This window comes from Calonectris borealis, chromosome 2 (assembly GCF_964195595.1).
Source record: "Calonectris borealis chromosome 2, bCalBor7.hap1.2, whole genome shotgun sequence".
In the NCBI taxonomy this organism is placed as follows: domain Eukaryota; kingdom Metazoa; phylum Chordata; class Aves; order Procellariiformes; family Procellariidae; genus Calonectris; species Calonectris borealis.
Window position 1 is genome coordinate 115,522,628 of NC_134313.1, and position 26,452 is coordinate 115,549,079.

The 26,452-nt window shown below is 42.5% G+C and overlaps 1 protein-coding gene across 1 annotated transcript in view; it reads left to right on the top strand.

The window, feature by feature from the left end:
- The window catches only part of ITGA9 (integrin subunit alpha 9), a 230,823-nt gene that overhangs the window by 28,473 nt on the left and 175,898 nt on the right, over positions 1 to 26,452 (top strand). Inside the window, exons 7-15 of the mRNA XM_075143035.1 lie at positions 845 to 930; positions 3,547 to 3,615; positions 6,827 to 6,964; positions 9,140 to 9,245; positions 10,743 to 10,837; positions 13,762 to 13,852; positions 14,405 to 14,450; positions 17,477 to 17,631; positions 24,493 to 24,653. Coding sequence (XP_074999136.1) covers positions 845 to 930; positions 3,547 to 3,615; positions 6,827 to 6,964; positions 9,140 to 9,245; positions 10,743 to 10,837; positions 13,762 to 13,852; positions 14,405 to 14,450; positions 17,477 to 17,631; positions 24,493 to 24,653 — 947 coding nt within the window. The remainder of the gene's footprint in view (positions 1 to 844; positions 931 to 3,546; positions 3,616 to 6,826; positions 6,965 to 9,139; positions 9,246 to 10,742; positions 10,838 to 13,761; positions 13,853 to 14,404; positions 14,451 to 17,476; positions 17,632 to 24,492; positions 24,654 to 26,452) is intronic.

A 26,452-nucleotide genomic window follows, 5' to 3' on the forward strand; every position in this document is an offset into this window, starting at 1 on the left:
GTGTATATATACATATTTAAGGACATAAATAGGTTTTGCCACTGACAGACCTGAATTATAGTGTTTACTACTACTGCTCTTGTAGACAAGAGTCTCATAATTTACAACAGAAGTGCAAGGCAAATGCAAGACAGCTTTAGAAGGAAAGCACTCTACTCTTCTTTAGTTATTATATATCATTTTAATATATCAAATAAGACTGAATCTTTGATCTCCTTCTTTCAAATACACTCTTTCTTTCTTTGATCTATCTTCCCATTTTTCTTCTTGCCTAAACAAAAATCTTTTTAAGCCGTTAACTTCTCTGACCTCTTTGCCTACTGTCCTCTGCCTTCGCGCCCCAACCAAAAAGGCATGCAATTTTCCAAGCCTTCCTGGTCAGTGATTTTAGCCAAAGGAGGATACTTCTGTGTGGTTGATGCGGGACTGTTGCTGTCTGATGTGATACTTTCTCTGCGATGATGTGGTTTCTTTGCTTTGTTTGTGTGTGCCTGTTCCTGTTTTACCACTTCCCTTTCTGGACTTGCAGTTACCGAACTGCTCCCCATACCTGCTTTGTGTGTCCCTTGCCAAGCTCCACACACACCTTCCTTCTCTCAGCTTTTGGAAGAGTATTGGAGGGCATACTGTTGTTTCCCACCTCCCTGAGCTCTTGAGCCTGAATATCGGCGCATTTTGGGCAGAACAGTTGCTGAATGCTAACAACATGCAGCTCAGGAGGAGCGGTGAAGCCCCATGAGTGTGATCCAGCTGGCTGACCCTGTTTCTCAGACTTTTTCCTTTCGTGATGCGTTATTTATTTATTTCCTCTCTTCTCTCCCACCCCACCCCACCTCCTGCTCAGGATATGCGGTGACAGCAGGTCATTTCTCTCAGCCGACTACCACGGACATTGTAGGAGGAGCTCCCCAGGATGGAGGCATCGGAAAGGTGTGGCTTTTTGTCAAACAATAACGTAGTCAGATGCAACAGGGCAAAAAAAGTAATATTGATGCAGTTCCCACACGTCTGAGAAGCCAAGAGTTTTTTGCCTACGAGGTAGTTTTGGAGCACTGTGCAGGGGAGAGGTGAGGTAGTTTGAAGTCATTACATTTTCTCCACCTCTTCCTTTTGGTGCCTCACATCCCTCCTTCCGCACTGTCCTCTCTGTCTCCCACCAAATCCTTAAAATAGTTATTTTAACATGACACTGGTAATGTCTATTTCACACCACTTCTGTTTAGGATTTATGACATACAGTTATCATTTAAACCTTGCCTGGAAATGAAAAAAACTTGGAAAAGAGAGTTTGTCTTCTGGTTTTTTTTTTCTTCATACATTTGACAATGCTTTGCATGTGGACTGTTTCAGTATCTACTTCAGGGTAAGCATCTCTAATAGCGTGAAGTGCCATTTACTAGGTAATTTGATATCTCTTTTAAAACTTCATAATATGCTGATGTTTAGTGGATTAGGATCTGGGTTTCTGCCAGCTGTACTTAAAAATCTTGGTGATAGGCTCTTGAGAAGCAAAAAAGAAAAAAAAAATGGTTTTCCTGTAGGCATACATATGTTTGATGTCTGAAAGATATAAGCAAGTGAATGGCTAGATGGAGATGGCTGGTGAGTTAGGTATGCCTGCTTGTTCCCAGGTCGAGTACCTGGCTGCTATCAGGAGCAGGGTGAAGGTGAGCACTGTGACCCCTATACACTTCTGAACCAAAGGTGGAGAAGTAGGAGTGGTGAGAGGGAAGGAAGGGATGTAAAGGATCTGCTTTTGCCCCTCTTTCTTCAAAATCTGGTCCTTTTGGCGCCTGCTGCCACCATGTGCTTGAGCAGAGATGTCCTGCAGCCTGTTCCATCTTCCTCCCTCTGGCTCTCCTGCTACAACATCAGTTGTAGCTGAGTCATAACAATGAGCAATGAGAGCTCTACATTACCAGCAACACTATCCCTTAGTTTAAGCAGATTATTTCTGGCAGTAACAGTGTCCCAGGGGTAGCAGTGCAAATGGCGAAGATAGAATAAAAGTAGAGGATGAACTTGGTACATATACCTGATCTGGCGTGACTAGGACACACGGGCTACAGTAGCCGTGCAGTTGCTACTGGGAAGACGTATATGGGAGAAACATAGTTTCCTTATCCCAGGTACTCTGTTACGGCTGCTCCAATGCACCTTCCTTCCAACCTGTTTTCTCTGTGGAACAGATTTAATTTAAGTACAAGGAGGGGGAAAAAACAACTGCTAACATGACATCCATGAGAAAGCAGCCGGCCCTGTATTTTAAAGACTCTTGCTCTAGTTGCAAAAGCTTCCGTTACTCTCCCTTGGCATGGGATGTGGCAGCAGGAACACATGGCAAAGGGGCGGTAAAAGGTGTTGAGTACAGGACATTACACTGAGCAGTCCTGTTGTGCTTTCCACACTCTCTAATAAGCTAATCCTTTCCATTTCCCTGATAGAAAGTGATTAGCAATGTCGCACTCTTTTCACTGAAGGTAAAGCCAAGACACTTAATAGGACTGAGTCATTTCTCCAAAGTCACCAGGAGTGTCATTAGTAAGACTGGGTTTGGAGTCGTGACACCTGGCAACGTGCTCTCACTGCTAAACGTGCCACTGCAAGACCTGGGGAGTTCTTTATATCTAGAGCAATTCTCCACAGTAGATCTGTGCTGTGTTCTCGGCTGAAAACAGCTTTGAACTCTGTCTCACCACCTATTAATAACTCGCCACATAGTTAACTGTGTCAAGTGCTTGGCTCCGCCACGTGGCCTTGGAATCATCTGTCCTGCAAACTGTGTAAGCACCTGCTAGGAGGAAGCCTGACAGACAATGGAGGAGTCTCAAACGCTGACTGAGCCAGCCTTTCTGTCAAAGAGAGTCTCTTTCTACAAGCCATGTGTTTTAGGACTTAAATTTTGGTACAAGATCTGTTACTGAACTTGCATCAATACTATTAGCCCCGAGAGTTCTTGGTAAAACAGTTTCTTCTGGGGAAATGAGCAATGACCGGACTATATTTGAATAGTTTTCTGATTTACAGGTTGTTTTAGGCAGAAGCAGTGAAAATGCCTTGGGTGGTCTGATCAGGATTTCTGTTATGGCCTTTGCTAAAGCATCGAGAAGTTTGCAGTGCAGTACGTGCAGGCACATGTCCCTGAGAAGGGAAGGCTGGATAAGGGAAGGGGAGCAGGGTTATGCTTTCTCAGCCTTTTGCCCTGCTTGTTTCCAGGCAGTCTCCAGATGCCACTTGTTCGAGAGTTGGAAAGTTCCTTTACTAGGTGCTTTTAAATGTGCACATACACACATGCGCACCAAAAAAGTAGGCGACAAGATACTATTCAAGCATTTCTCATGATAAGAGGCCTGTGATTCATCATGGGGAACTCTATGTTTTGTCTTTTAAAAGAAGACTGAGCAATAAAGTGGTCATAAAATAGGATCTTGGCAATAGCCATGGCCATGATCATGACTTAGATATTATTTAGAAAGCACCAATGCTGTACCACTATGTGCTTTCGTAGTTAGTATTGGTTAACTTTTTTCTTTTTTCACTTTTCAGGTTTATATTTTCAGAACAGACAGACGATCAGGTTCTCTAATAAAGATTTTTCAGGCTTCAGGAAAAAAGGTGAGCTTTTATGTACGTGTGTTTTCTTTTAAGGGGTAGAGAAGGGGGAAATAATGGCAGGGTCATCTCAGAGCATCATTTTCATTCCTCTGCTTCATGAGTTGACAAGCAAATTCTGTTTCTTCTCGTCCTCCCAGAAGAGCTAAACCTATCGTACAGACCAGCAGTATGCCCTTTCTCCTGTAGCGGTCATGACTGCAATGTCTGCTCAATGAATGAAATTAAAGGTCCTACTGAAAATTGTACTAGTAGTTCTCTTTAGCCTTACACAAATGTAGCAGCAACTTCTGCTGTTGCCTTCTGAGACATGGGACATGGGGTGCCAGGTGAGCCTAGACGCAGAGATTTCCTCTTAGTAGGTGTTACTGGGAGATGTGGGTAGCCTGGAGCTTAGTTTAATACACAAAGCCCCAATCCGTTTTTCTCTGTCCTGCTGTGACAGGGGGGATTATTAGAGTTATGCTGTTTTGTGGAGGAGCAGCTTCATTGCCTCAAGAGATGATGATTTCCCTCTTCCCACCATGAGTCAGTCCTGCATTTTGCTCTTAGGACTGCTGTCTTAGAGCTGACACCCCACCCTGCAATGAAATTTAGTGAATGCTAGTGAGATCCAGCTCCCCCCATGCAATGTTGTGTTTGAGTGGGGAACAGCTTGTGTTCTTCACTGGGGGCTTGCTGGAAATGTGTCGCAGGGGAAACGAAGTGGACAGTATGCCTAACTGTAGGTAACAACAAAAAGATGTCTTATTTGGGAATAACACAGTGAGGAAACAATACCTCTTAACTGGGCTTGCCTGTGTTCTCCTGGAAGGAGAGGAAATACGGAAAAAAAAGTTACTGGTAGCTTCTGGCTCTAGGAAGACCTGCCACCCTCAGAAGGATCTAAAGTGTTTGACTGTATCATCAAGTTGGGAGTGTTAGCATGTTTTGTTATTTTTTCCCAACAGAACACACTTGCAGTCTTTAAAAACACGCCTGGAATAGGGGAAAACTGCAAGGATGTGCAGGTGGATGGTGTGACTTGTATTTCAGGGCCTCACCAAAATTTGTCTTTCTCTGCACTAGCAGAATTGCAGACATCTTGAAAGGAAAAGACCTCCCAGTTCATCCAGGGCATCTCCTGTGTTTGATTGCTTCCTGTTCATTTCTTTCCCTGTTGACTTTTAAATGTCCCTAAGGATGTGCTCCTGGAGAACTATTCCTTAGCCTAATAAACAGAGCTATCAGGAAGTTTCCAGGTCTCAGCCAAAAACTTTCCTTTTTCAATTGAATTGCGTTATTCTTATATGTAACTTAACTAATCAAGTATTTACATCCTTCAAGAACTTCTAGGCTGTCATCTCCTCCTTCCCCATTAGCGTCTATCTTCTACAAATTCTCTAAAATCCAAATGAGAATTTTATTTGAAAGAGAAGGCTGTCCTAAATCACCGTTTGTTTGTTTTGTGATTGAAATATAACCAGACATGCTCAGCAATGAGCATTGCCTGGAAATGAGCTCTCACAAAGTGCTGCGTCCTTTCCAGTGGTGTGAAAGTTCATTGCTCTGTCATTCTTGTTAGACGTTAAAAGCAGGCCAGTTTCTTCCTTCCCTTTTTTATTGCTGGAGGCTGAACTGGGAAATCAAATGCAGACAAGAAAAAAGAAAATGCAGTGCCTTGTTACAAATGTTAAGTGCACAAACTTCAGGTTCTCACAGCACCGTGAACTCGCCCACGCTGCAGACATACCATGTTGCAGTTAAGTAAATAATAGCCTTTCCCTGAAAACTGCCTGAATACATAGTGAAATGCTTTTCATAACTTTCGCTCCTTACCCATGAGAAATTTGTTTTAAAACCTTAGAGGATTAAAAAAAATAAACAAATAAAAAATCCACAAGGGAACTGAAGCTACAAAATAACTGGAATCAAATGATGTTTGAGGTCTGACCTTAAACCCACACAAACACAAAAATCTGAATTGCAAACTGAAACTCTATCCTTAACTCACCCCACTATATATATTTAGCAGCTTTTAAATCTTATGGACTGCATAGAACAGAGTTGCTGCTGCCCATCTCCTAGCATGCCCAGTAGCTCTGGCTCGTGCATCAAAACTTCTCAAGCTGTGGGTCAGAGATCCGCAATGAGGAATGTAAAAGCATGCAAGAAATGCAATTCATTCTTTTTAACCTAAATAATTATTTCTGTAACCTCAATTTTTCCTACTATGTAAACAGCTCTCAATTTCAAAAAAGAAGTGGTATCTTTTAATTTTTCCTGTGGAAGTTGCTTTTAATTTTGAGACTATGGTTTGTAGTTGGTCTCAAAGAGTATGCCTTGTGGTACCTTAGCACAAGTGGATGAAGTAAGGGTAGAATATCATTCTTGCTTTTGGTTTCCTTTCTGTGTTTAAATGTGTTTTGAAATTCTAATGTGTTTTGAAATTCTATTTGGGAGATTGTTAGCAGTTAATGTTAAAAATTATGTAATGAAATTAATGTATTTCTTAAATTTAAGCAATTAAGTTTTATCAAGCAATAATAACTGGAGATTGAAAGTGGCTTAGGTTTTTTGTGTATCAACTGAAAAGCTTTTATTGAAAGTTGTCTTTCTGTGTCAACTCACCTGCCTGTACATGAGAGGAAAGGCTGTGATCAAAACCTGCAACCAGTACTGCTATTTGGAGATGACTGATACAAATAGATACAAATAGAACAGGGGAAGATAGTCCACAGTCAAGAGGTAATTTTAGATGCCTCTCTTCGTGGATACCCTATCCCTTGCCTATTTTTCTTTTTTCTTTTCTTTATTTCTTTAAGGTAGCCCCAGAAGATCTGTGGTACCCAACTTCACGTCTCTTTAGGAAGTCTGGCATTGGGCATGAATAATCACTAGCCAGGTCTTGGTTTAGGAAACTTATTTCACCCCTTCTTGGTTTTAAGCATTTGACAAGTGAAAGCTAGTCTAAGAAGGCTCTTTAAGTGTCTCACTGAAGCATGTCCCAGGGTATAAATTTTATTCTGTTGGTAAAATATCCAAGCTGATGCACTGTTACAGTAAAGTGTTTAATTCCTGCCAGAATTATCCCGTAAGCTTTCTCTGTAGGAGTGTTTGTGAGTGATAAAGCATCAAGTCATCATTAGAAATTAAAAAAAAAACACGCCTAAATGATTTCCTCCTGTGTGTGGGCAGATACTGAATGCTTTGTTGTGACTCGGCTTGGTTACAGATGGGCTCTTACTTTGGCTCCTCCTTATGTGCAGTTGATCTGAACTCTGACGGGTTGTCAGACCTGCTGGTCGGAGCACCTATGTTTTCTGAGATCAGAGATGAGGGTCAAGTCACAGTCTATATCAACAGAGGAAACGTGAGTATGTACAGGAGGTGACTTGGTAAGGGATAAGGGCATGGTTGCGGGCAGAGTAATGCTAATGTCCTTCCAGCACTGCGTGATGAATCTCAATGTCTCAAATAGTGGGGTTCTGGATGTCTCTACTAGAGCATGAAGTCACGGAAAACTCCTCTGGTATCATGGTTTCCCAGACACCAGCCCACATTCATCACAGAGCTGTGAATCTTTCGAGGAGGTCCAGGAAAGTTTCTGGTTTTATGTTGAAACTTGGTGGTATTTGTGGCTTTACATGAATTTGATGCCAAAACCAAGTAAGAGTCAGCAGCTTTGACTGAGTTTTCCTTTGTGTTTTGGGTGGTCACTGGGACCTACACATCAGAACAAAAATGTCTGGGGATTTAGGAGTCCTTGTGAAGAGAAGCCAGAGATTGAATTCACTTTATCTTTACATTATGCCCCATATGTAGCCTTTAGTGGGAAGTTCTTATCAGTTGGTATATTGGATTTCACATGACCCAACAGCAGTCTTGGAAAAGTCTAAACTTTCTTGCGTCAGCAAAACAAGATCATTTTATGTTGTATTTGTAGGAAAACAATGATTGTTTACCTGTTATTATGTATTTAATATTCAGGTCCCAAACCCGCTGTCTCAAAGGAGGAGTTGTTATAAGCTAAAATGAAATTGGTTTGCTTCATCAGTATTTTGTGAACTTTAATGTATGGAGTTTGTTTATGTTAGACTTAACATTCAACACAAGTCCTATTGGCAGCATTTGGGAGACTTCAGAATTGCTTTTCGTGTAATTTCATTTTCTATTATCACTCCTCCTTTAAATGAGCTTTACATTTTCAGTTTGATCCACAGGCTGTCCCACTTCTTATATTGCAGTGTTGCTGCTGGGTCCTTAGAATAGGGTCCAGAATGCCAAGCAGATAGTTTCTAGCATTTCCTGCTCGCAGTGAGAGCAGACATGAGTTAATTTTTATCTTTTATAAAACGGTGAAGAAGCTAGTAGGACTTTCTTATACTCTGGCAGCAAGAATTACCTGCAGGAGCAATGGCTTGCAGGATTGTGGGTTTTATTTTGGGGTTTGGTCATTTTAAACTCTGTTTCATTCTGCAAGCACCATTGCTTAAGAGGTCATTGCAGCGGATCAGAGAAAACTGCATTATTGTACAAGCATGCATAGTGATGCTAGATTTAATACACTTATATTTTGCCCTTTCCTGTGAGGACTGCAAAGAAACAAGTCGCACATTTCTGTGCCTGCCTGTCTCCTCTCTGTTGTATTTCAATTTCATTATGTGGGATTTTCTTAAAGTCAGCAACTCCCTGCAGCCAAGAAAAAGATTTTATTACATGTTCCAGAGGGCAGTTTACTCTCATTCACAAAGGAAGCAAAAACAAAACAAAACAACCCTTGAGGTGGATACAGAGTTGGATTGTGTAACTAAATTTTGTTTTCTTGTGGAAACGTTCCTCTTCCCGCGAGGGAAGACTGCAAGAAACTAAAGCTTATGTATCTGACCAGAAAGTGGGTGGGCAAGAAATACCAGATCCATATAAGGCTTCTCATGGCATAGAAGTACAAAGCTACTTTATTCTGAACTTTCCTCTCTCTCTTTATTTCATTAAATCTCTTTACTTATTCGTCATTTCAGAAGTCTTTTTGGGGACTTTGTGTTAATCCTTCTGTCCACGACTTAAAAAGTTTTCAAATCCAATTGCCCAAATGTTCTTTGCTTAGGGGAAAATTCTCCTTAACTCACTGAAGTTTAGCTGAATAAGCCTGGACTGAGGATTTCACTCCTCGTATGTAATCTGCCAGTAGAGCAAGCTCTGGGCTGTTACATTTTAGGCATCTGGAAACCTTCATGAGCTCACCAAGCCCTGTGACTGTCACTGAGTTATTGTTTAGTTAATTTAGCGTTTTAGTTATATCACTTATGCGCTCCTTTCCCCCTCCCCCCCCCCCCCCCCGCCCTTAAAACTAAAAAACAGAAGGTTAAAAACCCAAATAAATTACATTTCTAGTGCCCAGGTGATCCGTGTGCCGCGAGGGTGAGAGTCAGGCTGCAGCCCTGCCCCAAGTGCTTCCGACAGCGCGTGGGTGGCTCCTGCGGGGAAGACTCACCTTGTCCAGGGCTCGCACCATTTCCCTGACGCTGTTTTATTTCCTGCTTGCTAGGGAGTGCTGGAAGAGCAGCTCGTCCTGGATGGTGACGGCGCCTACAACGCGCACTTTGGGGAAAGCATGGCTGCCCTTGGCGACATCGATGATGATGGCTTCCCAGGTCGGTGCAATTTCCTCCTGGGCCGTTTCTCTGGAAATGCCAGCGGGACTGGTGGTACTGCTGGTCTCCTCCCACAACTGGGCACCGTGTGACATCCATCACTCCTTCCAGACCCTACTGGCACCTGGGCTTATGCTAAGAACAAACACGCTTGTGTAGGATTTGTCTGCTAAAGCCTTTTGTAGCTGATTGCCCTCGATGTGAGTTTAGTCCATGTCCATGCAACTCGCACCCCAATCTCATTAACATTGCTTTGCTTTCCTTGTCGTTGCGTTTTCTTCTTCCCTGTACGGTTTATAAAAAGCTTTAGATACCCACGCCCTGAAGAAAACAGAAACCTATGTCTGACTTCTTTCTTCTTTCCCATTTCCTTATGTCTTCAAGTCTTTCCAGTTTTGTTGGCATAATCGTGTTTCTTAACATGAATTAAGAATTATGTTACTACTTAACATAATTAAGACGTAGCTTCTCACTCCTGGTAGCATGTACTCTATTAAAAATTTCTCTCCTTTGCTTTATTCTACCCCTGCTCCTTTCGCGGGCCACTCAGTGTGAGGCTCCGTGCTGTGATAGCAATAGGTGAGAGCAAAGTGTTGATGCTGGCACCTTTTCTGCCCTGATTTCTGGCAGCAGAGATTAAGGACTTCTGAACAAAGGCCAGCTTACTCTGTGTGTGCCTGGATTTATTTCTTTCAGACTATTCAGGGCATGGTATCCCATTAAGCCTAACCCAACCTCACTGCAGGTTGCCCTCACAAACGCTGGGCATGCTCTTCCTCTATGCTTAAACATGCATTTGTGTGTTCTTGCTGCTGCTTGTGGGTCAGATGTGGTGATGGAGAGGTTACAGAGTGAGTTGGATCAGTCCGTGGGTCTGAGACCATCAGGAAGAGTTTAATTTTAGCAGCTGTCTAGTCACTAGATCCAGCTAGGAAAGGAGGATGGGAGGTGGGATCACTCTTTCTGCAGGAGTTTGCAGTTAAATTGGATCAAATGTAATTTGAAAGTGCACCCTTGGCAGCCGTTTTTTGTTCCTGCCTATCCATTTAATATACCTGGCCTCATTCTGGAGCCTTGGATTTTCAAGCAAACTTAATGTAGTGCTACAGTAAATGTTTTGCCAATGCTGTCTTGGTTCACAAAGCTGATGTTCCCCTGGGTTGGAGATTTTGATATGAAAGGATTCTAAATTAACTTTTTGAGCATGGTTGCTGTTTAATAAACACACATTTTCATAATAAACACATGTTTCTGATTAGGCACAACATAGCCACATGCGTGTTCAAATTCATATAAATGAGTGTATTTTTTTAAAGTTTATCTTAACATGAGCTCTTCATTAAATCAAACAAGTTTTTCTAGCCAGGTTGACATGAACTGCTGATCATCTTCATCACGGGGACCTATTTTCCTATGGATAGCTGGCTTCTAAAATTGTGAAAAAGCTGGATTAATGGAATGGATTGTGAAATATTTATAATCTGTACTGTTTTACAGATGTTGCCATTGGGGCGCCTAAGGAGGATAACTACGTAGGAGCAGTGTACATTTACCATGGGGATGCTAATGGTATTGTACCTCAGTACTCTATGGTATGTGACACTATCGTTTACGATACTTATCTGAAGTGACTCTCCTGGGGCCTGCAGAAATAAACCATCTTAAGGGTCCCTTCATAGCTCTACATCCTTTTCTCAGTCCTGGTTTGAAAATGGTTTCTCCCAAAGTTTGTCTATATCTATGCTGTAGGGTAAAACTATGTCAATAAGGAGATTTTTTTCACTGATTTTTGTTAGAGTTATCAGCTGTAGCTTCCTTCTTGAAACAAATGAAGTCTTGGGTTTGAATGTCAGTTTTTAGAGATAGTAGTGCTGCAGAGGAGGAATGAAAACCTTGGAGAGATTGAGCATACAAATTATGGAGAGTTGAGAGCTGGGAGGTTGTTCTTTCTTCCTGCAGAAGCAGGCTTAATGGGGAAGAAGAGGTACTAAGTTTTCTTTTGTTCCCTGCAGAAGCCGCTTTACCCATCTTGTTGGCCCTCTCTTTGCGATGTGACAATATATCACAAGGCCGTTGTTGGGTGCTGTTCCCCTGATCATTATTATGAAGTAAAAACTCAGCTGGGATATGCTACAGCATCTTGTGCAGAGATGACACAGTGCCATTTAGCTACTGTAGCCAGGCAGTAGAGAAGACAAATTTATGCTCGTGCTGCCCAACATGTGTCCCCTAGTCTCTGTCTAGCACATTTCTTTCTTCAGAGAGCCTGAATCTTCCCTTCCTCTGTGTGTTTGAAGTTCTGGTTGTTTTGTTTTGTTGCTGGGTGGGATCCTTCACAGTAAATCAGTTTAAGGAGTGTTAAAGAGTTTAGTGGTTACATTGGAGACTCTTCTAACTGTCCATAGCAGTTTAGTCCTCCTTCCTTTTACCATGTATATGCCATGCGCTGCTTTTTAGAAGAAAGGAAGTTAAATGAGTCTTTATGGATACTTCTAAAATGCACTAATGTGTGGCATGTGGAGGATTCTGCCCATTTCTTGCTGAGAGCCACTGGTTGGGAGGTTCTTCTCTGGCTGTTGAAAAGCCTGGAGCTTTCCAGCTCTTGCTGAAAAGGATCAGATTTTTTTTTTTTTTTGGTCATTCATGGGAAAATTTAACATTTTTGAAAGAGGCCAGATCAGCAGGGTGGGAAGCGAAATATCCTGCTTGCGATCTCTCCCTCCCCATCGGAGCAAGGCCAGCAGACATGGTGCGTGCCTTTCCGCTTGGTCAGTGGGACAAAGCCCAGCTCAAGAGGGTGGCAGGGTACTGTGGTCGTTGACTCTTGAACCATACCTATCGTTGTCCTGAGGCAGCCGAGGGGGCACCGGTTACAGGCAGTGCCTCTGTGCCATTTCCCAGTGTCTGCTGCAGGGCACCAGGCACACCACCAGTTCATCTCCCACATGGAACCAAAAACATTGCGTAACAACTTCAGCTCTTTACCTACCTGCCCTGGATTTGAACCCAGAGGTGAAAGACTTTTTGTATCTTATTACTGTACCCCTGAACCATCTTAATGCCCTGGATTTCCTTTTTTAAATAAGCTGAGAGAAGTGGAGGGGGGGCCTGCAGGGTATATGTTTTCATCCTTTTCGTTTTGTTAGCTTCCCCCCCCAGCCTTCTTCATTTAAATTGCTGATCAGTGTCATTCCCTCACATCCCTTCAGCAGCTTTAGTGGTGGCTATGAGCAGAAGCAGCTTAATTGGCTTTGTGGCCTGCTGTTTTCATTCACGGCACTTAAAAGCAGAGCAGCGTTATACCTCTGCCTTCTAGGCTGTAATAGCCTGCAGATGTCTGCTGGGATGTTTGCAGGCAGGATTTGCCACTCTAACTGGGACCTCCCAAAAATGTGATGCAAGTGTAATGTGGGGAGGAAGTTACTTCCAGTTGTCCTAATCTTATCTGCCCACGAGTAGAAAAAGGAGATCTGTACACGACGGAGCACAGGTTTCCCTCTAAACTGCCTGTCAGGACTGCAGGATATCTTTCTTCCCCTCAATTTGTCTTTTTTTCCATGAATTTCCTGTCTGACCTTTTGTCCAATATTATGGGAGGGCCAGGAAAAGCTGGTTGCATGTCACAAGCTGTGAAGCACCACCAACAGCCTCAAAATTACTTCATGGGATAGGTTTCCTCTGTCTGTAATTTCTGCAGTCAGATATTGGTTTGAGTTCAGGTCTTGCATTGGTGGCCCAGCATAATGAATGAGAGCTGAGAGACATCTGATTGCCTTAGAAAATGAGATTTTGATATATTAATTTGCTTCAGACAAAGACTTTTACAATTCAAACCATTTAGAGAAAGTTTTTGTGTTAGTAATAAAAAAAAAAAAAAAAAAAGCCGTGTTAGAAGTTAATTAATCTTTGCATTGGGGAGACAGAAATGAGATACAGCTTCCAAACTGACACAAAATGCTGCATAATAGCTGATGGAAACCAGAATTTCCAAGTGGGATGAAAATTAATCATTTTGACTTTGAGTATGCTGGCAAACTTCATGAAAAGGAATGGTTGTGCAGGATTTTCTGTTTCAATTAATCATTAATTTTGTTAAGATGCCGCTTAAAACTTTTATTTACAGAAATAAAGGTAATGCAAAAAAAAAAAAAAGAAAAAAGGAAATCTCTAGGGTGCCATTAAATTTCCTCCCCCCACCCCGAGAAATTTGTTTGATGTGTTCTTTATTTTGCTTGGGTCTGCATGAGGGCTGTAACGCAGGTGTGTTTTTTAACCCAAGTCAACACTGGCCTTCTCGTAGCCCAGAGCAGAAGGGCTTCCTGCAGTCAACAGCCTTCCTGCTCAGGGCTGCATGGGTGAAGTGCGAGCCTGCAGATGTGCGGCACTCCCAGCCCACGGAAGAGAGCCCCGGTGACCATGAAAATCAGCCTTGAAGGGTTTTTTTTTGTTTTTCTTTTTTTTTTTTTAGAGGATTCTTTGTGTTACTGACTGATTTCACTCATGTTTTCCGCTGCAGAAGCTGTCTGGGCAAACAATAAACCCGATGCTGCAGATGTTTGGCCAGTCGATATCAGGGGGAGTCGATATGGATGGCAACGGTTATCCAGGTACGTCCGCTACTCTAGCAGTGAGAGCACTGGGGAAACGCAGCAGCAGGCTGAGAAAACAGCGGAGCTGATCGTTTCCAGGTTGCTGATTCCTGTGATTGCAAGAGGCCAATGAAGCTGAGCATTTTCTTCCCTTTTCTCTCCCTTATTCGAAGCTCCTGATAAGAATTTGAGCCAATTGCTTGATTCAGGTGTTTGGGCAGTCATGATGAAGAATTGAGATATTAAAGCAGAAGATTTCAGTATCTGGCCAAGGTTGTAAGTTGCCTGGAAGCTGCCCAGTCATGATGACAATCTTAAAAAAAAAAAATGTAGACAATAAATTAATAGTAATAATAAAAACCAAACAATGAACTAGAAGTGAAGTAACATCACAGACGTAATCCTCCAGTTATAATACTTATGACATAATGATATTTGAAGGGACCAGCTGGCTGATTTAAGTCAGAAAAATGCTTTTTTTAGATACATGCTCCATAATTTACCAACTGACTTGATATAACTGAATTCTGTGCCTCCTTTGTAACTGTCTCAATGTTACAAAAATTTCAGATATGACTGTTGGAGCCTTCTTGTCAGACAACGTGGTACTTCTGAGGTGAGATCAATGCCTTTTTCATTCGCTGTTGTCTTCTTTTTGTGCCTGTTTTCTGTTTATATCTTATGTGGTCTAAGTCCTCCACCACTCTGATTTTCTCCCTAGTTTATTGTGGTCAGAAGCGGCAAGCTGGATTACTTTCTAAGCAGAACCTTAGATATGGATAGTGTCAAAGAATGCACAATCTAATTTAAACAGTTTAGTGAGGGATGACAATACGTAGGACTCCCAGGGCTATGAACAAAACAAAGGGGGTTAGAGCTGGAAGGAGATGTGTTGCGTCTTGGTGCCTTTTTAGAAAGGTTGCTCTGAATTTGTGAGAAGGCTTTTTTTATTGTTCTTACATTTGCATAAAGTAAATAAATTATGATTTAAGGGAACACAGTTGAGCAAAAAGCCAGCTGCGTATGATGCCAGGACGTAATTTTGCAAGTTATAATGGGACGCAGAATGAAATAAGAGTCTTCAGGGAAATGAAATACGGAGACATTTGCAATGCACACAGGATTTGAGCTGCTGTTTTGAGTGTATGAATTAAGTGCAATTGCTTGTCTCATCTGATGGAGAGAGGTGTGACAGCTTGGTCCACCATATTATGCAGGTGGAGCGTTAGAGTAGGAGCGAGCTTGAGATGCCCAGACCTGAGGAAGAGAATGGGAAGTTTGAATTTTGCCAGTGGCTCCGTTCTTACACTTGTTAACATTTAATAGAAAAATCCTGTCAATACCTAGATGTCATTAGAAGTAGTCACTAGGGACTTCTGCATCTTAATGGAAGATACAGGGATGTGGTGAGACTGGCAAGACAAATGGTGGAACTGCAGAAGGGACTGGCTGCGCCAGCCTGCTTCCTGTTCAAGGCAGGAAAAACTTGGCTCTGTTTCCATTTGAATCAGTTAAACGAAAAAAAAAGAAAAAAGAGAGGGGGGAAGAAATGCTCTTGATGATCAGTGGGGCAGGTAGTCAAGTCTTCTGAAGAGTTTTCTGTTCCTTCATCATGCATGCAGAGGAAGCCAATTGCTGCTTCTGTGAAAAGGTGTGCCATGCCCCAGGTGGGATCGCACAGCCCCGCATCTCCGAAACTGCTAGAAAGATAACTGTGCATTTTTCTCCTGCATTGTTGTTATTTGCAGGGTGTGGAAGGGCAATCTGAAAGGCTTGCTGTGATGTTTAAAACAGCATACATTGCGACAGCATGGTGACCTCTGTCCACGCGTTCAGTCGCTGCCTGTGCATTTCGGAGATTAGCACATTGCCAGCTGACTTTTGTGGGCAGCCTGATTAATTGCTGCTACTGCCAATTTACAGCGTGTCCCTCTTGCTGTCTAGATTCAGATTAGGATAAAGAAAACAGCGGCTTTTTTTTTCCCCTCACCCCTCCAGAAGCCTTTGTGAAGTCCTTTGGCCAAAACCAACAAATGTTTTGCCAAGTGATATTAAAGGCTTTGGTGGAAGCCGCGGTGACTTGGGGCAGATCGTCATTGCTGTATTGCTCGCGTGTGTGTATGGCTCTTTGACAGATGCATTGTTTTGGTTTTTTTTTCCCCAGTGAATAACCAAGTGAACTAATGTTAAGGAAAAATGACACAGTGCATCATGGCTGGAGAAATATTTTTTTCCTAGGAGAAATATTTTTCTAGATCAATTATAGCATTTACTCTTTTATGTTTCCTCAAGCATTTGGAAAAAGTTTTTTTCCAAGGTGTGAAATTATCCTAAGAAGCTCACTCTTTTTCCTCCTTTTTCCCTTTTCCCCCCATTATGGTATATATTTCTAGGGTTAGCATTTATCTTCATCCTCCATCTCAAAAGGCGAACTTGCACTGTTATTTCAGGCTGTGGTAAAAGAGTCTGAGCAGCTGTCTCAGAGATTGATGTGAAGCTTGTTCCAGTCGATATGAATTAGATGTAACCACAATCGCTTCTCTCTTCTCCCCCCTCTCCCCTGCCTCTAAATTAAGTGGCTTGTGGAGTGAGAGTCCTGAAGTGGTTTGCTTACGTGGTCTGGCCTTGCATGGCTGCTGGGACTACCTTAGAAGTGAACCTGCTGGTTGCTGCACATTTTTTTTACTACTAGAGTTGGTTTTGGAAGAACATGTTCATGTTGAACATGTACAGAATTGAAACCACGAAGAATAACACACAGTGAATTTTTGGGCTGAAGTCCTGTGCTGAGGACGGTTCAGGAGAGCCTGGGTTTCTGGGCTGCTTTTCCCAACCAAGCTGGCGGGGCTCTGTGTTGTGTGAGAGAGGAGACCCACCTGGGCCCTGATGGCACTCGGCTTGCTCTGTGATTCTGGCCGAGGTCGTCTTCAGCTGGGAGAAGCAATAACCCGGTGCGGGAGTTGCAAGGGTAGAAAGCTTTCGTTCACAGTGCACCGGGCAACTCCTGAAACAGAGTTTTCAGCGGCATGAAAAGAGTATTCAATCCTTACCACTTGCCGGGAGGGAATTAGCCAAATGTTCCCTCCTCCATAAAACATGAATGTGGTGTCTGTTGTCCCTCTTATACTGTCAGAAAAATTATGTATGAATCCATCTCCTACCCTCGTGCTCCCTCCTTGACTTTCAGGTCACAAATTTGACTGTAGACCATTCTCTGGAAACCTAAGGTCTCTGTCTACCCGTTCCTGACCATCCAGGCTGCTTAGTAAGCAGTCTCACTTGCATGAGCTTGTTGTCCTTGGTTGCCATTGTGCTAATTTTGTTATCCTCTTCAATCATCAGGAAGGCTTTATGCAACTTTTGCTGGAGATGATTATTATTATATATTATCAGTTTCCTCAGCTGCCTGCCTGCAGTCTGTATGTGAGCACTGAACTTCAAGTTGATGTTGTGTTTTTCATTCAGACAGTAGTAGTCCTTGCCAGCTAGGTCAAGTGCTAATTTATCTTACAGTTCAAATGCACTCTCTTATTTTTCATGTCTGCTTGAAATCGTGGAGTTTACCAAATGTACTTTATTTTCCTTTGGCTGAGAACTTCCCTCTGAATGATCACTCAATTCCACTTCTCTGTTGATCTCCAGATCCAGGCCTGTCATTACCATGGACATCTCCATTTTCCTGCCCGTGTCCATCAATATCACAGCTCCTCAATGCCATGACGGCTTGCAGCCGGTGAACTGCCTCAATGTCACAGCATGCTTTCGCTTCAGTGGCAAGCGTGTTCCTGGAGAAATAGGTAAGGTACCTGCACCAGCCCTGGGCAGGGGCACGCTGGCAGGTTGACCTGGAGTCGAGGCCTCCCTTTGGAGTCAGTAACAGAGCTTTTATGTGAAATAAGTTGTTTCGAGTGAGCTGGGGTATACAATTTCAGAAAGTTGCAGTCTTCCTGGGAACTTTCTTGGGCATGTTTTTACCTTCCGATGAGGGTGTGACGTAATACTGGGGCAATGTCTTCCTCAGTAAAAGGAGGGAAATGTGTCCTTGGGCTTACTGCAAGGACAGAGAACACAGAAGCCATTGATGCTTTGTAAGGTCATATTGCCTGTTTGCCTCTTGGTAACACATTTCTGTGTCCATATCCTCTATCAATTTTATGAGAAAGCAGGTGTGATTTTCTCTGGATTAATAGTTTTTGAAAGTCTACAGGGAGCTCTTGAAACAGAGCCCTATAAATCTGAATTCCTACTAGACGTGAGCAAATCCTTTTCTGTGCATCAGTTTACCTGTCTGTAAAATGATTATAAATAGCCCAGTATTTTACTGATGGCAAGAATATCTTCCAGGTTAGTTGATCTCTGTAAAACACATGGAGTTTCTTGGGTGAATGGAATTGTGTAAGGTGTGGAAATGTGCAAGCCTTTACATCTTGGCTGCTTTAAAATATTACTTGTGTCTTTTACATCCCAATGTTTACAAGTCTTAGATATTGTGTGAAGTGGTATGGGATAGATACGGCTTTTCTAAATATTGTAAAGTCTGGGTTTGTTTAGTTCTGCCATGATGTGTTACCTTCGCCATGCTTTAGGAATGGCAGAGGACTTGCAGTGTGCTGCTCAGGGAAGGTATCTCAGCCTCACAGCGTGCTCTGTCTCTGCAGTGGGTCTGGTGAGGAGCTGGGGGAAGCAGTACCCCCCTGCTCTATGCCCCAGCCTTTCTGAGCCAGTAATTGAGAAGGGTGAGAGTTGCATCCTGTGCATCCCAGTATGCAGAGCCTGCTGCAGTATTTGGATTTTAAATGAGTCGGAGAAGAAAAAGGGTTTTTGCTACTTCTCCCGCCATTCACATAGAGTGAGAACTACAAGCTACTTGTTGAAGTTGCTCTCTGCAGCTTGTCACTTTGTTACCTGAACAGCTCAAAAAAGTGGAGTTACTAAATTTAAGATTCCTCTGGATTCTAAGATATTGGTGCAACTGAGACTTCAGTTTCTATTTTTGCACTTTTTTCTTTTCTGTAAATGATGACTCTCAGCAGACAAATAAATGCTTTGATAAAGTATTTTTTGTACTGCCTGCTACTCTGTCAGTTAAGAAAACACTTATCTCCGAGCACTCCAGGGGTGTTAATTCCCTTCTGAAAATCGCTGCATAGATTTTCTGAGTATCTAGGTTTTCTTATGTTCCTGGGGGTACTGTTTAAAATGTTTCCTTTGCTTTAATTTCATATCTCTGGACCTGTGGCTAAGACGTGAGCTGCCTTTTTTTCCCAATCTAAATATCTATTCCCCTTGTTTGCAAAAGACCTGCTTCATCATGTCTTGTAAGAGCTAGTTGAACTCCTCTGTGTTGTCATACAAACTCTACTCCCGATGATTTATTGTGGTGAAAGCACATGTGCATCTTTTTTGGCAAGTAACATCCATCTTATTACAAGGAATTTTTTTACTATTAAGTAGATGATTATAAAACTTCCAACCATTGTCCTTAAATACAATGCTTCTAGCAAAGTGATTTGTCTTGAAAACATTGCAGCCAGAACTATCTGACTGTATAAAACCCTTTGGGGATATGATTTGGATGAAATATCTCAAATAAGCTTTCAGTTTGTAATCTAACAGTCAGGCCATTTTAATTGCATTGCAGTTGAAGAGTATCAATTAACAAAGGGTGGAACAATTCATGGAAATACTGCAATGGTTCCTCTCCGGCATGGTTAAATGTGGGGAAAAAAATAGAATATCCCTGTAAGTACCTTGTTGTCCAGTTCGGACTCTGAAAGGCATATGGAGGTGTTGAAATGCTATGTCAAAGTTTTGTGGCTAAAAGTGATGGGATCGTCTCATCTTCAGATGTCTGGGGGCAGCCTGTTAAGTCAGATGATGAAAACACAGTGCTGACCAGGAACGCCGCTCCCCTAAGGCTTGTCAGCATGGATGCTCAAGACTGCTGCTTACTGGTGAAAAGCTGGCTGTTGCTCTTGCTTTTAGGAGCTGAAGTTGGTCACCTGCTACACAATGCTTAGAAAGTCAAGCTGAACATGCAGGCAGCATTCTTCTGTGGCAAATGTGTGTCTTCTTCAGTGCTTATTTGAATGTGTCGTTATTTTGTTAACTGGCATGTGAAGGAAAGTTGTCTTCATCTAGCACTGCCTCACACCTGCATATAAACCTTCCCCACTCTCTTTTTTTTTTTTCTTCTTCTAGTGGTAGTTGCAATACTACTGGTCATGTAACAGCTATCTGAGGATCTGTGTTTATTGATACTGCTTGATACTGCCAATGACAGTATAATTCCCATCCATTTTGTGGATACTGTTTGCAGACCACAGTCTTCAGAAGTATGAATTTATTGCTGAAATGGTTTCGTCTGAACAAAGAGCCATGCCCAAGTGAAGCATGTGCTCTGCACTGTGTGCCAGGCATTGTCTGACCCTTTGCTCTGCCTCCGTGCTTGCTGGAAAGCTGAGCGTCTAGTCATACACCCACCGAGAGAGACAGCCTCTGGTAAATCTTGGATGTGTGAGAAATATGGCATGTTAAGTTTTCACTCTTTCACCTCGGAATCTCACTCAGGTTGTTCCTCCCTCCCGTGAGGGGCCATTGCTTTGTCTCTCCTGGGGTCTCTGTATCTGCAGGAAAGGGAGGGATGAGAGAAAGACCTTTCCTAGCCTGGATGAGCAGACTTCAGCCTATTCAGACCATGCGATTCTGGGTGACCAGGACAAGAAAACAGAGGCTGCTGGCATCTCTGTGCATTAAGCGCTGCTTCTGCATTCATCCCCACAGAAGAGTGGAAATAAACTTGTGCCTGGATAGTCTGGATAATATCCTCAACAACAACAGCAACAATAACAGTAATAATAGCGCCAGTCTAAGAATTAGGTGAATTTTAAGTGGCTATGAAATGAAGGGTTTGGGGCGTTTGGATAGAGTTAGGCAGATGCATTAGAAACTTCTTCAAAGTTTCTCTTGTACCGTTCACTTCAGGTGCACATTGCTTGTGTGTTGATCTATTTCTAGTCTTCATGTCCCAAATACTGTTGCCTGAAAGACTGGTGTGAGATTTAGTGTGGGATAACGGGTTGCTTGACATTTTCGCTCTGTCTGGATACATTTCTAGGACTGAAGAAACATGCTTGATCCAAAACCTGATGGAAGTGGACACTCCTCTTCTTATCTGTATCCTGCTGTAGTTTGGTGCAGGAGTATTATTTCTGTCTGTCTCTCATTTTTCCAGTCTGCTTGGATGCGGGCCTAAGATAGTGCTACCCTCTGAATGCCTCAGAAGCAGGGATGCTGTAGAGATGTGGTGTTCAGTGTATGCCCGGAGCAGTGAGGATGGCTCCCTCACAGGGACAACACTATGATAAAGCATTTGAAACAAAGTTTGAACTAAGGGGAAAAGGAAAGCTTTTTGGGAGAGGATGGGGGGAATGTCCTATGTATGTTGTCACTTGCTAGGGCAATTTTTTTTAATACTTCCGTTACTTAAGAATTTTCTCTGCAAGCAAAGTTCATGAATCATTTCCTCCTCGTAATTACTGGTAGAGAAGGCAAAGAAACACGTTCCTTTTCCAATGGCTTTTTGTTGTTATTTAGTAAGTTCTTCATTTTCTCCATGTGGAGCCTCCCCGCCCCTCGTGAATCAATACTATAGCTAGTAGTTTAACAAGCACTTACAGATGTCCTTGTTCCTGCTGAGCATTTTGCCGCCTGCTTTTTGTGTGCTGTAGCATCATTTGAGTGGGTGAAAAAAGGATGCACCGGGCAGCTCGGGGTGTGTAACCCCTCCATTAGCACAGCCAGCTGCTATTCCCATTTTAGCTCACGGAATACCGCTGCCTGATTTCAGTCCCTCCTCACTCCTTTCTGCTTCAGGGCTGCCTTCAGCCCTGTGAGGGGTTCGACTCTTGCGTCATGAGTACGTATGTGCCACTTAGGATGAAAATCCATTATAAAATGCCTTCTGCCATTTACTTGGTTTGTCTGTTACCGGCTGGAGTAACTCACCTGGTCTGCTGGCTGGTGGTCCTCTTGCAGGTATGACCAAATATTTCTCAGAGGGAGCTGTTATCGAAGCTTTTAGGTATTTAACTTTAGTTACGGAAAAGGAATAGTCATTAGAAAAATCAATCCTGTCATCTGAGCTCATCAAATCCATGCCAGAGTTTTATTTTGATCATGTGAAATTGGATGGGCAGATCCCCAGAAACATTTCTAACCAGGCATGCTTAAAGCTGCTGGACAAATATTTGAAGGCATTACCTGCAAGAGTTAATTTGCTAGCGAAAACTTGCCTCCCGATCTCCTACTGGAGTTAGCAGGAGGAACTTACACCACCAGCAGTGCTAAGTTTGGCCAGTTATCTCCCCACCCCTGGTTGCTTTTTGGAAGCAGTGAAGCTGGGGAGGGGAAAAAAAAACCTTACTCATGATATTTCAGTTTTTCCACTGATGTGACATCATTGGATATAACATAGAAACAAGTTGTCAAAATAAAGGGGAGGCCGGGAGGAGGACGGGAACTGTGCTGCTTGATTGAAAACATCCACTGCCGTTTCGGAGAGACGGTAGCTGGGATCGCTTTGCTCAGAGGCCTGGTACGGGGCTCGCGTTGGGATGCGTCTCCACGCCTGCAGCGAGGAATTGTTCAGTGTCAGTAATACGTCGCGCTTCCTTCGGAGAGCCTCCCAGCCTCCCCAGGCGCCCCTGCGAGCTCTGCAGCCCTGCCTTCCTTTGGTGCTCCTCCTTTGAAGAGGGTTGCATCTCCCCGTGGGGCTTTTTGCCTCTGCCTACGCACGGCCTGGGTTTGCTAACGGGTTTTCTTGTCTTTATTCTTGGGACGCTGGTGCAGATCTCAGCATGTGTGTGTGCATGTGAGGTCTTGAAAGCGGAAGGGAGACAATTGGGGATGGGTGTGGGATGTGCACACTTTAAAAAAGAAAAAAAAGTTAAGAAAGAGACTGCTGGGATTTTAAACAGGCTAAACCTTGTGCTTCTGTTTAGGTGGTGCTCTTTAGTGGGACTGAGTAAACACCAGTTCAGTGAGAGTTTTTGGTGCTGAGCTTGTCAGAGTTTGAAACACTTTCAAGGCATTATCCTTCTAAGCAAGTTATTCTGCCAAAAGCAAGCAAAAAAAAGTGGAGCCCTGTGATGGTACTGAGGCTGATTCCTCAGCTGTGGCTTTTCTTACTACATAGGGTATGTCTCTAGTTGCTTTGCGTGAACTTGTGAGTGAGCTTTTCATCAGAATGCAACACACTGCAAATGGAAGTAAGGTCGGTTTGAATTATGTGAATTATGAATGTTCACAGACACTTTTGCACCAAGTTTTACAATATCATTAAATAAATTCTTCAAAGTAGTGAAATTTTGGTGGAGAAATGATTGGAAGTGATAGTATTGGCAGCAGTGTTAATTTAGAGAGATTAGGATTTTCATTGATTTAAAAAAAAACACAACCATGAAATCAAATAAAAACACAACAAAACCCAGCAAAGACCCCTTGCTGAAATTCAGTATAGAAGATCTCAGTCCAGGAATGTGTTACATTTACATTGATTGTTTATAAAATTCTGGCTTAAAAAAAGTTTACATTTATGGGGAGCATATTGTCTGGCATCAGTCATTTAGGACTTAATACATAAATAAAAGCCAAAGCAATAATTTGGCAAGCACCCCACGCATGTAACAAATCAGCACAGGAGCTGGTGCTGGCTGTCGTTTACAAAGATTATCAGCTAATTAAGCCATTTACAGTGAGCCAATCTCATGGTATTCCCATTACTGCCTTGATAACAGCTGAAATCAATACAGGCGGTGGTCTGTGATGAGTGAAAGGACCTCACAGCCAGTGTTTCACTTGTCTGTAGAAAGCAGCAGAAGCAGCGTTCATGCTTCTGCTGCAGTTTCATTGCTCCTGTTGCATTTACCAAAAGGAAAGGTATAGTCAGCTTGCATTATTCAATCACTGTACAACTACTTCAGGTAACAAACAAGTTTTCTTTTGGATGCAGATACATCCAGTCACAAACCAACTGATTGTGTTAAGCTACCTATACTGTAGAACAGCAGGAAACAGGATTTAGAGAGATACAGCTCATTAGTCTCTGGGTATGCCTTCTATAACCTGCCAGGGATGTGTAACATCTAAGAGGGGGGTGCTGAGTGCAAGGCAGCAACCTCTAGTTAAGGTCTAAATGCTAAGATGACTGCAAATCAACAAAAGTAATTGTCAGGAAGTACCACATCCTGGTTGACATTTGCATGGTTTGTGCTGTTCTAAAAGGAAAACAAAGCTCGATGCTGCTGCTGTTGTTGTTTGTCTTGTGTTTTTGCTTTTTCTGTTAGCAACATAGTTTAAGCATCTTTTGTTTCTTTTTTTTAATTAAGTGTGCGTGTCTAGATGTATTTTTACACATCGTTTCCTACGGGAAAGGATGGGCTGGGGAATGTAGTGACACGAAACCTGGGAGTACATTAGTAATTGGATTTGGTTTTGTGCAGCCACAGGAAACTTAGTGATTGATTGAGGCCCTGCAAGGGTTGACCTTTCTTCAAGCACACATGCCCTGGGGGCAACAGGATCCATTGATAGGTGGCTAGAAAATAACTATTGTTCACTGACATCCTTTGTTTTCTTCTTCTTCCTTTTTAAAACAGGTTTGAATTATAACTTGACTGCTGATGTGGCAAAGAAGGAAAAGAGCCAGCAACCCAGAGTTTACTTTGTGACTTCTGGAGAGACAGCGGGACAGATCACAGAGAAGTTACAACTGTCATACATGCAGGAAAAGTGTGAGCATTACCTAGCGTATGTCAAGGTCAGTTCATTCCTGTCCTTACTTACGTTGGCCTCACTGCAATTCCACTCCTTTTTTTTTTTTTTTTTAAATATTCACGCAATTAAAGTGGTGCCGCTTGGCTTCAGATGTTCTTTGTTTTCCTGACAGGTGGATGAAGTTTTTTGGGTGGAAGCTCAGAACTTCTTGCTTGGCATGATTTGTCAGTCTGAGCACCATCGGGCCTTCAAGATGTGGTGCCAGGAATATGTATTTTATTTACTTTTGATCAGGTGCATTTGCAGGGGATTTGGCTTCGTTTGTTGCTACACTTGCTATGCTCAAAATACGGAGGCAAAGTTTTGTTTTGGTAGGAGCAGCAGGCTTAGTGTTTAGTTTTGTGTAAGGTCTGACTGCACAAGGGGCTGGTGATGCAATCTGCATGGGAATGGCAGGATAACGTGGGGTCTGTCCTCAAGCAATTGGGCTCTTGGGTTTGAAGAGCACCCTGGATTTCATCTGGGCTTGAAAATAGCAGTGGGATAACTTAATTTCACATGTGTCATGGTCCTAAGGATACAGAGAGCGCTTTCCAGACATGCTGGGACATAAAAAGGGTCTGTTTTTCCTGTGACAAACTCTTTGTCCAGGGTCTGCTAGGACTGTAGTTATCTTCTCTTAGCAGCTTTGTTGAAGAAATGTCACCCAGGTGCTATTCTGTTTGCAAAGTAAGCACAATAGTTTTCTTCTCAGCTAAGAAATTTATAGAATGGATTTTAAAATTATATAGGAAGGAGATTTATCTTTTAAACCACATATGTCTTACAAGCACTAATCTGTATCACCAGTCTAGTGGAAAGTATGGTTGTGTGGTGATTTGCATATCCTCCCTACCGAAGGCCATATTCTCATAGATGAATGTGACCTAAATTCAGTGGATATCACTTGGCACTGTCTTGTTTTGAGAATCCAGCAGGTCCAGACATCCCTAAAAGTATAAACTTTTCCAGGAAGCTTCTTTGTACCTAAACACTGTGAGAACGGGAGATAAAATTAATCCTTTGACTTTATCAACATTTTGTGCGTGGCTGTTGAGAGAAAATAAAATAAATAAAGGGACCACCAAGGAGGAAACGCTGTCCTGTTAAATTGTGTGGATCTCTGGGAAGCGACTAGATATCTTCCATGGTTTTTTATTTCTGGAACAGCCTTTGCATTCTGCTATGGAAAAGCTCGTTAAAGAAAACGTAGACCTATGAGATTACCATTACTTAGAAAATATGGCTGTGAGTTTACTAATTCTGGTCTTTCTCAAATGAGCACATCTGGTTAGGCTTTAATGTATTGAGTTTGGATGAAAAGAAGCCATATGCCTTTCTATCTTAACAAAATAATGATTTCTTTCACACTAGCCCTGTTGTAGTTTTTGGGTACTACACAGAATTCATTAAAGAGCTACATATGCCCAGGAAACTAATTTATTGTAGCATTCCTAGTTGATACTGGGAATGCAAAGGTAAGAACTATTTTTCTGGAAAATTCCTGGGAAATTTGATCTTCATAGGCAAGAGAAATGTTTAAGCATGTTTAAAAATACGAACAACTTAAAGCAAAATAGCTGGTTAACAAACAAGGCTACTGGCTTTCTATATGATAAAAGCAGCTATTTTTCACAGTTGGAAGAATAGCAGGAAGTGTCGTTTGTTCGTAAGGGAGAATGCAAAGTAGTGGAGAAAGATAATCCCTGTGCTTTCATGGGAAAGGTGATATGATCCACGAGGCTACATGACATCAGAAACATCAAAGAGAGCCCTGCAGACTCTGGAGGAGTGGAAATGGGG